Source organism: Bos indicus, chromosome 16 (genome assembly GCF_029378745.1).
Source record: "Bos indicus isolate NIAB-ARS_2022 breed Sahiwal x Tharparkar chromosome 16, NIAB-ARS_B.indTharparkar_mat_pri_1.0, whole genome shotgun sequence".
Lineage (NCBI taxonomy): Eukaryota > Metazoa > Chordata > Mammalia > Artiodactyla > Bovidae > Bos > Bos indicus.
Genome location: NC_091775.1, coordinates 26,933,297 through 26,945,329, shown reverse-complemented (window position 1 = coordinate 26,945,329; position 12,033 = coordinate 26,933,297). Strand labels below are relative to the sequence as shown.

Sequence of the window (12,033 nt, the reverse complement as noted above, 5' to 3'; positions counted from 1 at the left end):
TGATCTGGGAAGATCCCACATGCCGCAGAGCAGTCCCTGCACCATATCTACTGAGCCTGTGCTCTAGACCCGGAGGGTGGAAACTACTGAGCCCACTCACGCTAGAGCCTGTGCTCTGCAAGAAGAGAAGCCACAGCCATGAGAAGCCTGCACACCACAACTAGAGTGGCCCTGCTCTCAGCAACTAGAGAAAAGCCCGTGCAGCAAGGAAGACTCCAGCACTGCCAAAAATAAATGAGAATTTAAAAAATTAAAAACAATGACCTACATGCATCTATTAATATTTATTAAATTTCACAACTTAAATTTCTTCTCCCTCTTTCTTCCCCAAATATGTAGTATGTTCCCAGCAATGATTCTCCAGGCAGCTACTAGGACCCCCATTTTACGCATTAGGTGGTGGTTTTTTTTTTTAATAATATTTATGTATTTAGTTGAGGCATGTGGGATCTAGTTCCATGACCAGGGATCAAACCCAGGCTCCTTACACTGGGAACGAGGAGTCTCAGCCACTGGACCCCCAGGGAAGTCCCAGAATTAGGAGTTTTGGTAGCTCAGCTGGTAAAGAATCCACCTGCAATGCAGGAGACCCCAGTTTGATCCCTGGGTTTTGAAGATCCCCTGGAGAAGGGAACAGCTACCCACTCCAGTATTCTGGCCTGGAGATACTCCATGGACTATTGTCCATGGGCTTGCGGAGCTGGACGTGACTGAGTGACTTTCACTTTCACAATCCAAGGTCAAAGAGTGCCGTGGCACAAATTCACAGGCTCAGGCTCCAAGTCTCGTGCCCTTTTGATCATACCATGCCAAAGTTGAGTCACAACAGCCCTGGCCGATCCACTTACTGGTTCCCTGACCTAGGGCAAGCATAAGCTCCAGCAGGACAGCGCCATTGGGCATCTCACTCACTGTCAACAGCCCCAGTACAGAGGACAGTGCCTGGCACCTAGGAGAGATCGTTCCTGGGCCTTTGTTTTCTAAGACAGAAATGATAGTTCCTGAGCTAATTGAGTAGAGGCAACTGTGCAGATTCTTAATGATGCCTAAGAGTGTGCCATGCAGGTGGTTACTTGTCCACAGCCTCCTCTGTTCCTGGGTATTTCATCCTTATTTTTGTCTTCCATCTCTCTTCTTTCCATTCCCCAGGAGTGGACAGGTCAGTCAGGTGGGACTTAGAGCAGTTCATCTATCTGGCTTCTTGTCAGCGGCTCTGACAAGTCTCATAAATGGAAACAGCTCTGGGAGAGATGCTGTGAATCCCTGGGCTCTTTCTTCTGCTCTTCCCGATAAGAGTCTGCTGCTCTGCAAATCTGCAATCAGGGTTGAAATAAGAAAAAATGGGGAACTCAACACATCTGAGAAATGCTGCTGATCCCTCTCGTAGGTGAGAGAACAGACATGAATGAGACAGCCCTGGGCCGGCAGGTGCCAGGGAGGTGTCCGTGATCAGAAGCAGCTTCCAGAGTGGACCCTGCCCTACTCCACGGCCCCAACCACTCCCTTTAAACTGGCCTTTCTGGGCTTCCCTGGTGGTCCAGTGGTTAAGAATCTGCCTGCCAATGCAGGGGACATGAGTTCAGTCCCCGGTCCAGGAAGATTCCATGTGCAGCAGGGCAACTAAGCCCATGTGCCACAGCTACTGAGCCCACGCACCTTAGAGCCCGTGACGAGAGAGAGAAACCACTGCAGTGAGAAGTCCATGAACCACCACTAGAGAGTAGCCCCTACTCACTGCAACTAGAGAAAAGCCCATGCAGCAACGAACACCCAGCGCAGCCAAAAATTAACCAAACCAAACAAACAAAAACGGGCCTTTCTTACTTTCTTGATCACAGTTGCCTCTGCCTTTCATTGAAGAGAAGAAATCACTACATACCTGATCTCTGGGCATGATACATTGCACGTTCATTTTGATAATTTTATTTTTAAATTATAAAATGTTTTGAATAGAACTTCCCTGGCAGTGGTTAGGACTTTGTGCTTCCACTGCAGGGGGTACAGGTTCCATCTCTGGTTGGGGAACTAGGGTCCCACACACTGCACATCTGTACAATGTGGCGAAAGAAAAAAAGTTAACATACAGAAAAATTAAATAATCAACATGACAGATTCTGGTGGCTCAGATGGTAAAGAATCTGCCTGCAGTATGTGAAATGCGAGAGACTCGGGTTCGATCCCAGCATCGGGAAGATCCCCTGGAGAAGGGAATGGCAACCCACTCCAGTGTTCTTGCCTGAGAATTCCACGGACAGAGGAGCCTAGCTGGCTACAGTTCATGGGGTCACAGAGTCAGACACAACTGAGCAACTCACACAGATCCAGTACTGAGATTCAGCAAATGTAAACCTTCTGGCACACTGCTTCAGATGTGCATAAAGAAATTAAATCTTACAGCACTTATAATAAAAAAAAAAGGGAAAGATGAGACATTTGGTACTACATCTTCTTATTTAAAAAAAATTGATCATTTACCAAAACTCTATGTGTCAAGAGCGAGGTTATAATTACAGTAAATCTGAGAGAATTTTTTTCCCCTTTCTACTTTCCAGGAGCATTAACTGGGTAGAAAATGTGGGTCCCAAAGAAGAGCTTTCTTTTCAGTAGTTGGTAATAACAGAAGCTCCAGAATCCTGGTTCTTCCCCAGGCCTGTTTTCCCTCTTTTTGCTCAAAACATAAAGTTGATTAGAACATCCACACAGGTATGACTTTAGAAAATTAAAAGAAGTATATTGCATCAAGAGGGAAATATTTCTGTAATAAAACCAAAGTGAAGTCAAGGTTTAAAAACTCTTTAAAAAAAAAAAAGTCAAATCCTTGAAAAGAGAAAAGTTGGTTCCAGCCCTACCATGGCCAGTCTGCCTGGGGGCTAAGGTCACTCTTCTTTTCCAGGAGTGCTCCCCTTACGCAGCCCACCTCTACGACGCTGAGAACCCACGCACGCCCCTCCGGAACCTTCCTGGCCTCTGCTCTGACTACTGTTCTGCATTCCACTCGAACTGCCACTCCGCCATCGCTCTGCTGACCAATGACCGCCGCTTCCAGGAATCCCCTGGAAAGGATGGCACACGCTTCTGCCACCTCCTCAACCTTCCCGACAAGGACTACTGCTTCCCCAACATCCTGAGGAGCAACCATCTCAACCGCAACCTGGGGACTGTGGCCGAGGACCGTCGGGGCTGCCTGCAGCTCTGCTTGGCCGAGGTGGCCAACCGGCTGAGGAACCCGGTCGCCATGGTCCACGCTGGGGACGGCACCCACCGCTTCTTCGTGGCCGAGCAGGTCGGGGTGGTATGGGTCTATCTGCCTGATGGGAGTCGCCTGGAACAACCCTTCTTGGACCTCAAGAGCCTGGTGCTGACCACTCCCTGGATTGGGGACGAGAGAGGCTTCTTGGGGTTGGCTTTTCATCCCCGATTCCGCCGTAACCGCAAGTTCTACATTTATTATTCATGCCTGGGCAAGAAGAGGGTAGAGAAGATTCGGATTAGTGAGATGAAAGTTTCTCGGGCTGATCCCAACAAAGCCGATCCCAAATCAGAGAGGTGAGGCATATACATAAGAGTCTGCATCTGTGTGCTGTGTTCCAAAATATTGCCAGTTGGTCCTCTGAGATGAAATAGAGGAACTTTCCTGGGTTTAGATCTACTAGCTTAAAATGGGGAGAAGGCAATGCCTGGAAAATCCCATGGACGGAGCCTGGGGGGCTGCAGTCCATGGGGTCCCTAAGAGTCGGACATGACTGAGTGACTTCACTTTCAGTTTTCACTTTCTTGCATGGGAGAAGAAAATGGCAACCCACTCCAGTGTTGCCTGGAGAATCCCAAGGATGGGGGAGCCTGGTGGGCTGCCATCTATGGGGTCGAACAGAGTCAGACACGACTGAAGCAACTTAGCAGCAGCAGCAGCAGCTGCAGCAGCTTATAATGAGGACAAAAGTCATTGCTGATTAGTTGGTTAACCCAAGTTAGAATCTTCAGTGGATGGTCTTCATGACTATAACCACCCATCTTTACAGTTACCTAGAACCATGCTTGCTTGATTTTATAGAGGATAAGCAAAGGCCAGAGGCGATAAGGATTTGAGAAATGATTTTAGATAATATCCACATTAAAAATAACAGTAGCCTCTGATTATTGTGTGACCATCAGATCTCAGGCCTTTTATCTTGAACATGGGAATTCCCATCCTCTCCGGAAAGCTTGACACAAGGTAATTAAGCCTGGTCAGATGAAGGGCCCAGCTCCAACTAACCCCAAGCTCATGCTCTTTTGCTCCACCATTCCACCCTTTTTTCCTGCTCCATTCTGCCTTATCTCGCTTTTCCCATACAGACAGGTTTAGAGATTGAAAAGAACATAAAGAAGTGATAGACTAACCCCTGCTAGATTGTCCAAAGGATGGGACTGGTGGTTCTTGTAGAGAAGAGAGTAAGGCTGAGCACCAGAAAAGGGTGATGGTTACCCCGCTGTGTCTACAGCACATGAAGTCAGGATGTGAAAAAAAAAAAAGATCCATGACGGAGTCATACTAGGAAGCGAGGGGTGTCCCAGAGCCGCCGAGCTACCTGTTTTGTGGTCCTTGGCTGGCTTGAGCCAGTCATTTCTGGATGTCTCAAGAGGATGCTGTATCAGCTTTCATCAACGTGTGGTTTCTTTTTCCTTCCAGGGTCATTTTGGAGATAGAAGAACCAGCCTCAAATCATAATGGTGGACAACTTCTTTTTGGCCTAGATGGCTATATGTACATATTCACTGGGGATGGAGGACAGGCTGGGGATCCCTTCGGCAAATTTGGAAATGCTCAGAACAAGTAAGCTGGATGCAGGCTTGCCCTGGTGTAATGTTTTTGCTGAGATGGAATCTGCAGAGGGTCAAACCCAACTCATTTACTGCAAGGTGTAGTCTCCTCTGTTGACACAATGGGAAGAACATTTGGTTTTCTTTTCTTATTTTTTTTTCCTTAATATTTACTTGGAATATTTATTTATTTGGCAACCTCGGGCCTTATGTGGGATTGTTCACTGCAACTCTCAGTCTCTCTAGTTGTGGCCTGTGCTCTTAGTTGCCTCGTGAAATGTGGGATCTTAGTTCCCTGACCAGGGATCAAACCTATGCCCCCTGCATTGGAAGGTGGATTCTTAACCATTGGACCACCAGAGAAATTCTGTCCTATACTTTTCAGGCATAATGTATTTTTATAATTAATATTATGGATGTTCAACATGACTCTCAGAGGGCCATATAAAGATGAATTCAAGATTTTTAATATATATGAGCAGGACATTATTTACTATGCCATGATCTGACCATCTAGTTCAATTCAGCTCAACAATATTATTGACTACTGTGTTCCAGGCACTGTGTCTCACATGAAGATACATGAGTAGTTAGTTAATGAGGCTAACAGAAGCAACAGCAATGCATATTTGTTGCTTACTGTGTGTCCAGTGCTATTCTAAATACCTTATGTTTATTTGAGCACATAATTCTGACAGCCACAAGGGCAAAAATTTTAATCTCTTTTCTTGGTTCATGTATTCCCAGCCCCTAGAATAGTGCCTAGCAATGGTGTCATGCCATAAATACATTTGGAATGAATGGATCCTATGAAGTATAGGTGTTATGATAGCCATTTTACAGACAAGATAATAAAGGCAGAGAGGAGTGAAGTAGTCTATCCAAGGTCATAGAGAGTATAGGGCAGAACCAGAATTCAAACTCAGACAATCCAGCGAGGCTGTGCCATCTAGAGAAAGGTCATGTGATCCTTCTGCCCTTTGTACCCAGCAAGCCTGTGGCTCTCGTTATCCCTAGTAATAAAAATATCAGGGTTGGTAATAATAAAGAGCTTACATTTGTTGAATGCTGACTGTATGTCAGAAACTGCATGGCATGCTATATGCACACTAACTCATTTAACCCTTACATCACAGCCACACTGCAAAGTGGTGTTACTCTCCCCTGCTTTCAGTTCAGTTCAGTTGCTCAGTCGTGTCCGACTCTTTGAGACCCCATGAATCGCAGCACGCCAGGCCTCCCTGTCCATCACCAACTCCCGGAGTTCACTCAGACTCACGTCCATCGAGTCAGTGATGCCATCCAGCCATCTCATCCTCTGTCGTCCCCTTCTCTTCCTGCCCCCAATCCCTCCCAGCATCAGAGTCTTTTCCAATGAGTCAACTCTTCGCATGAGGTGGCCAAAGGACTGGAGTTTCAGCTTTAGCATCATTCCTTCCAAAGAAATCCCGGCGCTGATCTCCTTCAGAATGGACTGTTGGATCTCCTTGCAGTCCAAGGGACTCTCAAGAGTCTTCTCCAACACCACAGTTCAAAAGCATCAATTCTTCGGCGCTCAGCCTTCTTCACAGTCCAACTCCCACATCCATACATGACCACAGGAAAAACCATAGCCTTGACTAAATGGACCTTTGTTGGCAAAGTAATATCTCTGCTTTTGAATATGCTATCTAGGTTGGTCATAACTTTCCTTAGGCTCAGAGACCACAGTCATCAAAAGCCTCTGTTCTTTCTACTGCCCACATTGTTACATGAAGAAGAATAGAACCAGTTCCTTTAAAAAATTCAAAGTATTAAACCAAACCTGAGAGAAACCACCCCATTATAAAAATAGAAAAATTGAAGCTGCAACTTGCTCAGTGTCACAGGGACCGGGGCTGCATCAAACTTTTGCCTAATAGTTCTCTTTGAGTCAAAAATTGGAAAGTCTTAACTATATATATACACACACATATATATATGTGTGTGTGTATGTGTGTGTGTGTTATCTCCCCATGTGATTCTTGGTTGTCAGTTGAGATCCACTCTCAGTAGACTATCTTGGGCCATCTCCTCCAGTTCTGAGATGTTTTATTTTATTTAGAATACGTAACCTGAGATCCACTCTCTTAAAAAGTTTAAGTGTGCAGTACAGTATAGTACAGTATTGTTAATTGTGGGGAAAATATAGAGTGGGTCTGTGGTACTTACTGGAGAAGGCAATGGCACCCCACTCCAGTACTCTTGCCTGGAAAATCCCATGGGCAGAGGAGCCTGGTGGGCTGCAGTCCATGGGGTCACTGGGAGTCGGACACGACTGAGCGACTTCACTTTCACTTTTCACTTTCATGCACTGGAGAAGGAAATGGCAACCCACTCCAGTGTTCTTGCCTGGAGAATCCCAAGGACGGGAGAGCCTGGTGGGCTGCTGTCTCTGGGGTCACACAGAGTCGGACACAACTGAAGCGACTTAGCAGCAGCAGCAGCAGCAGCATCATGTGACCTAGCAATCTCACATCTTCATATTTCTCCTGTTCCTGTTTCTGGCCTTCTTCCTTTCAGAAGTTCCCTGCTGGGGAAAGTGTTAAGGATCGATGTGAATGGGGCCGGCTCAGGTGGCAAGCGGTACCGAGTGCCCATGGACAATCCATTTGTTTCTGAGCCGGGGGCCCATCCCGCCATCTACGCCTACGGGATCAGAAACATGTGGCGCTGTGCCGTGGACCGAGGGGACCCTGTCACGCATCAGGGCCGAGGTCGGATGTTCTGTGGGGACGTGGGAGAGAACCGGTTTGAAGAAGTTGACATCATTGTTAAAGGTGGAAACTATGGCTGGAGGGCAAAGGAGGGGTTTGAATGTTACGACAAAAAGCTCTGTCAAAATGCCTCTTTGGGTAAGTGAGAAGCCCTCTTATTTCTTGAGTGAGTGGAATGAATTGCGGGTGGAGGTGGGAGAATAAAACCTGGAGTGTCTTGTCTGCAGGTCCTTACAGTGCCCTTGTTTGTGTCCTGTGGAATTGTGCTTCTCAGTGGTTCTCTAGCCACTGGCACCTGAAAGTCGGGGCATTTCTCGCCAACTAATGAACTGAATCCTGGGTGGATTGGGGGCGTGGTGGGATTGACCTAGGAATCTATATTCCAAATAAGTTACTCACATGATTTTCAGGCATACAATTTTGAACCATCCTCAAAGGAAAATAAGTGGCTATATGTTTTTATTTATTTGGAACTGCCACTGAAATGATATCCCGTATACAGTCCCTAAACATCAGTCATCAAGGTGTGCTTTAGAAACTCCATCTGGCTTAAAATTCTAATTTTTCTGACTTTATCACCATTGCTTGGTCTTTTCGTCCTTCTGTTGCTGAACTCAGGTTCGGTTGCTTGTTACTTAGGAATCCAATACTGAGAGACAAGTGTTGAGTGCAAGGAAAGATAGCTTTACTGAGGAAGCTGGCAGTCCTGGGGAGAAGGTGGACTAGTGTCCCAAAGAACCAATTTCCCCTTGCTAATCAGGGAAAGAATTTTAAATGGGAGTTTCAGGGGCATATAGGTGGAGGGAGAGAGCTACGTAGGACAGGACAGCCATCTCTGACACTTTTCTTGAAATTGGTCATGCAGGGTGGTCTGATCAGAGTTATCTTGATTGTTTTAAGTATAGTTAATCTTTAGTTCCAGGGCTGCTTTGTTTCCATTTCCTTGAGGCCAGTTCTTGGAACTGTGGGAGATGGAGCAGTTAATGTTATGGCTACAGTCTGGCCATCATGTAGTTAACTTCTTCCATCTGGTGGGAGTTTCATTATAATACTGAAAGGATTATATGCTCAAAGGATATGGCTCAGTATATATCTATAGACTTTGAGGAGGAACTAAAGGTCTTTGATTTAGTTTAATGACTAAATTACTATTATTTTGTTCTGTTTGACTATTTTCCTTGCTTCTGTATTTTTTCATTCCTCTGATTAAATTTATTCTTTGGCTAAAGTTTTTCTATAGACAAGAGGCAGGTGGAGGACAGGGGATGGTCTGTCCTGAGAAGGTCTCAAAGCAGTCATCCGGTCCTTACAATATTCCAAATCCTAAACCTTAGTATCTGCCATATTGACCTGGGGGAAAAATTTAAGGGTGTTGATTTCCAGGTCACTGCCCCACAGATGAGGGAACTTTAGGCTTCCTCTATGCTTTCTGAGGCCAATCAAATGGGAAGCTCACGAATATCATGGCTGGTCTGTTGAGAAGATAAACATGATTTACTTGGCTTTCTGTCCTCCCAAAGACCAAGAGATGAAACATTCTCCACTCAGTAAGGCAATTGGTTTTAAAAACTGCCTTCTTCCTCCTTGAAGCTCCCAGGTTTAGCTATGACACTCTTTTTCCTTGTTCCTGGACAGACGATATTCTGCCGATCTATGCTTATGGCCATGCAGTGGGCAAGTCAGTCACTGGAGGCTATGTCTACCGTGGATGTGAATCCCCAAATCTCAATGGTCTCTACATCTTTGGGGACTTCATGAGTGGGTAAGGAAGGATTGATGTCCCCTCTCTCTTTTTCAACATTTTAATTGGAGTATAAATTGCATATCACAAAATTCAATGTCTTAACAGTGTGGCTGTATAGTTTTAAAAGTGTATACACTTGTATTAAGACTAATCATATCAAGATGAAGAACATTTCTGTCGCTGTAGAAGGTTCCTTCTTGCCTATTGCCTGTCAGTACACCATCCCTTTCTCCCCACCGCCCCCACATTAGCTAGAGATAACCACTCTCATCATAGATGCTTTTTTCACTGAGTAATGTCTGTGAAATTTGTCAATGCTTTTGCATGTATCAGGAGTTTGTCTCTTCTATTGCTTTGTAATATTCAATTGCATGAATATGCCAGAGTTTATTCATTTATTTTCCTGTTGATGGATGTTTTGGCTGTCCCCACTTTGGGGGGATTGTGAATAAAACTGCTGCAAAGCTTTGTAGTTTTCAGTGTAAAAGGTCTTGGACATCTAAGTATTTCGTAGTGTTTGATGCTATGTTGAATGTTGCTATATATGTGTGTATATATATATATAACAAGTATATATTCAGCATATATATAACATATATATTAATTCATAACATGTAACTAATTTCTTATTAGTTCTAGTGACTTTTTTGTTTATTCTGTTGGATTTTCTATGTAGAAGATAATTTCACTATGAATATGGATACCTTTATTTTTTTCCTGAATTGGGAGCCTTTTATTATTCTTTTATTGATTTGTTGCTTCATTTTAACCTTTAGTACAATGTTGGATAGAAGTGGGGGAAAGCATTCGATTTTTTACCAATCAGATTGATGCTTGTCAGCTGGGGTTGTGTATGCCCTTTTTCAGGTTGGGGACATTTCCTTCAATTCCTAGTCTGCTGAGAGTTTGTATTAGGTACGATTTTGCATTTTGTCATATGTATCTTCGCATCTAGTGAGAGAATCATGAGGCTTTTTCATTTTTAGTTTGTTAATATGGAGAATTGCACTGATGGATATATATATTTTTTTAATCACTGAAGCAATCTTGCATTCCTGGGATAAAAATATCACTTGATCATGTTGTATTTGATTAATATATTGTTTTTGTTTTAATATATTGTTGAATGCAACTTGCTAATGTGTTTGGAATGTTTGTATCTCTGTTCATGAAGAAACAAATGAGCTATAGTTTTCCTTTCTTATAATACCTTTGTCAGATTTTGGCCTCAGGTTAACGTGAGCTTTATAAAATGAGTTAAAGTGTATTTCCTTTTCTTTAATTATCTGGACTAATTTGTGTAAAATGTGTTTCTTCCTTCCAAGTGAAGCCATCTAGATCTGATGTTTAATGGTAGATGACCATTTTAATGGTAGTTGGGCCCTATTCTTTGATCCATTCTGGCAATCTCTGTCTTTTAATTGGTACATTTAGACCATTGACATTCAAAGATATTATTGCTATGGTTGAAATGATATCTACCATACTCACTACTCCTCTATTTTTTGATATTGTTTTTTGTTCCTGTTTTTTCTTCTACTCTTTTTCTGCCTTTTGCAGATTCAATTGAACATTTTATTTGATTCCATTTTCTCTCCTTTGTTAGCATATTGATCATACTACGTTTTGAAATCTTGTTTAAGGAGTTGCGTAGAGTTTGCCATATACATTTACAACTAAGCTAAGTTCACTTTCAAACAACATTACAAAACTTCCTGGGTAGTCTGTGTTTTACAATAAAAAAATAATCCTACTTCTTCCCTTTTGTCCCTAATTGTTATCATTCATTTCACTTATATATAAGCATGTATAATAATTATAACAGTGATATATAATAATTATTAACATTTTATAATTTAATAATACTATTATTTTACTGTATACATAAGCATACATAATTAAATACATTGTTGCTGTTGTATATTGTTGTAATTGTTGTTAGTATATTGAACTAACTTCTATCTGTTAGACCAGTGAAGAATAAAAAAAAGTTTTGATTTTTACCTTCCCCTATTCCTTCTTTGGAGAAGGCACTGGCGACCCACTCCAGTACTCTTGCCTGGAAAATCCCATGGATGGAGGAGCCTGGTAGGCTGCAGTCCATGGGGTCACACAGAGTCGGACACGACTGAGTGACTTCACTTTCACTTTTCACTTTCATGCATTGGAGAAGGAAATGGCAACCCACTCCAGTGTTCTTGCCTAGAGAATCCCAGGGACGGGGGAGCCTGGTGGGCTGCCGTCTATGCAGTTGCATAGAGTCGGACACGACTGACGTGACTTAGCAGCATTCCTTCTTTGATACTCTTCCTTTCTTTATATGGATTTGAGTTTCTGACTGATATTATTTTTCTTCTCTCAAAAGAACTTCATTTAACATTTCTTGCAAGGTACATGCACTGGTTACAAATTCTCTCAATTTTTGTTTGTCTGAGAAAGTCTTTATTTGTCCTTCATTTCTGAAATATAATTTCACCAGGTACAGGTTGGTGACTTTTTTCTCTAAACACTTTAAATATTTCACTCTGCATTCTTCTTGCTTGCATGGTTTCTGAAGAGAAGTTTGATGTAAATTTTATCTTTGTTCCTCTATACTGAAAGTGCCACCCCTCCATTCCCAGCTTCTTTTCAGCTTTTCTTTTTCTTTATGCCTGATTTTCCATAGTTTGAATAAGATCTGCCTATAAGTAATTTTTAAAGAATTTATCCTGCTTTGTATTTCCTGAGCTCCCCAGATTTGTGGTTTAATATCTA

At 43.1% G+C, this 12,033-nt stretch overlaps 1 protein-coding gene across 1 annotated transcript in view; it reads left to right on the top strand.

The window, feature by feature from the left end:
- Window positions 1–12,033, top strand: part of HHIPL2 (HHIP like 2) — a 28,183-nt gene that overhangs the window by 2,321 nt on the left and 13,829 nt on the right. Inside the window, exons 2-5 of the mRNA XM_019976976.2 lie at window positions 2,894–3,546; window positions 4,670–4,813; window positions 7,342–7,673; window positions 9,171–9,297. Of these exons, the coding sequence (XP_019832535.2) occupies window positions 2,894–3,546; window positions 4,670–4,813; window positions 7,342–7,673; window positions 9,171–9,297 (1,256 nt within the window). The remainder of the gene's footprint in view (window positions 1–2,893; window positions 3,547–4,669; window positions 4,814–7,341; window positions 7,674–9,170; window positions 9,298–12,033) is intronic.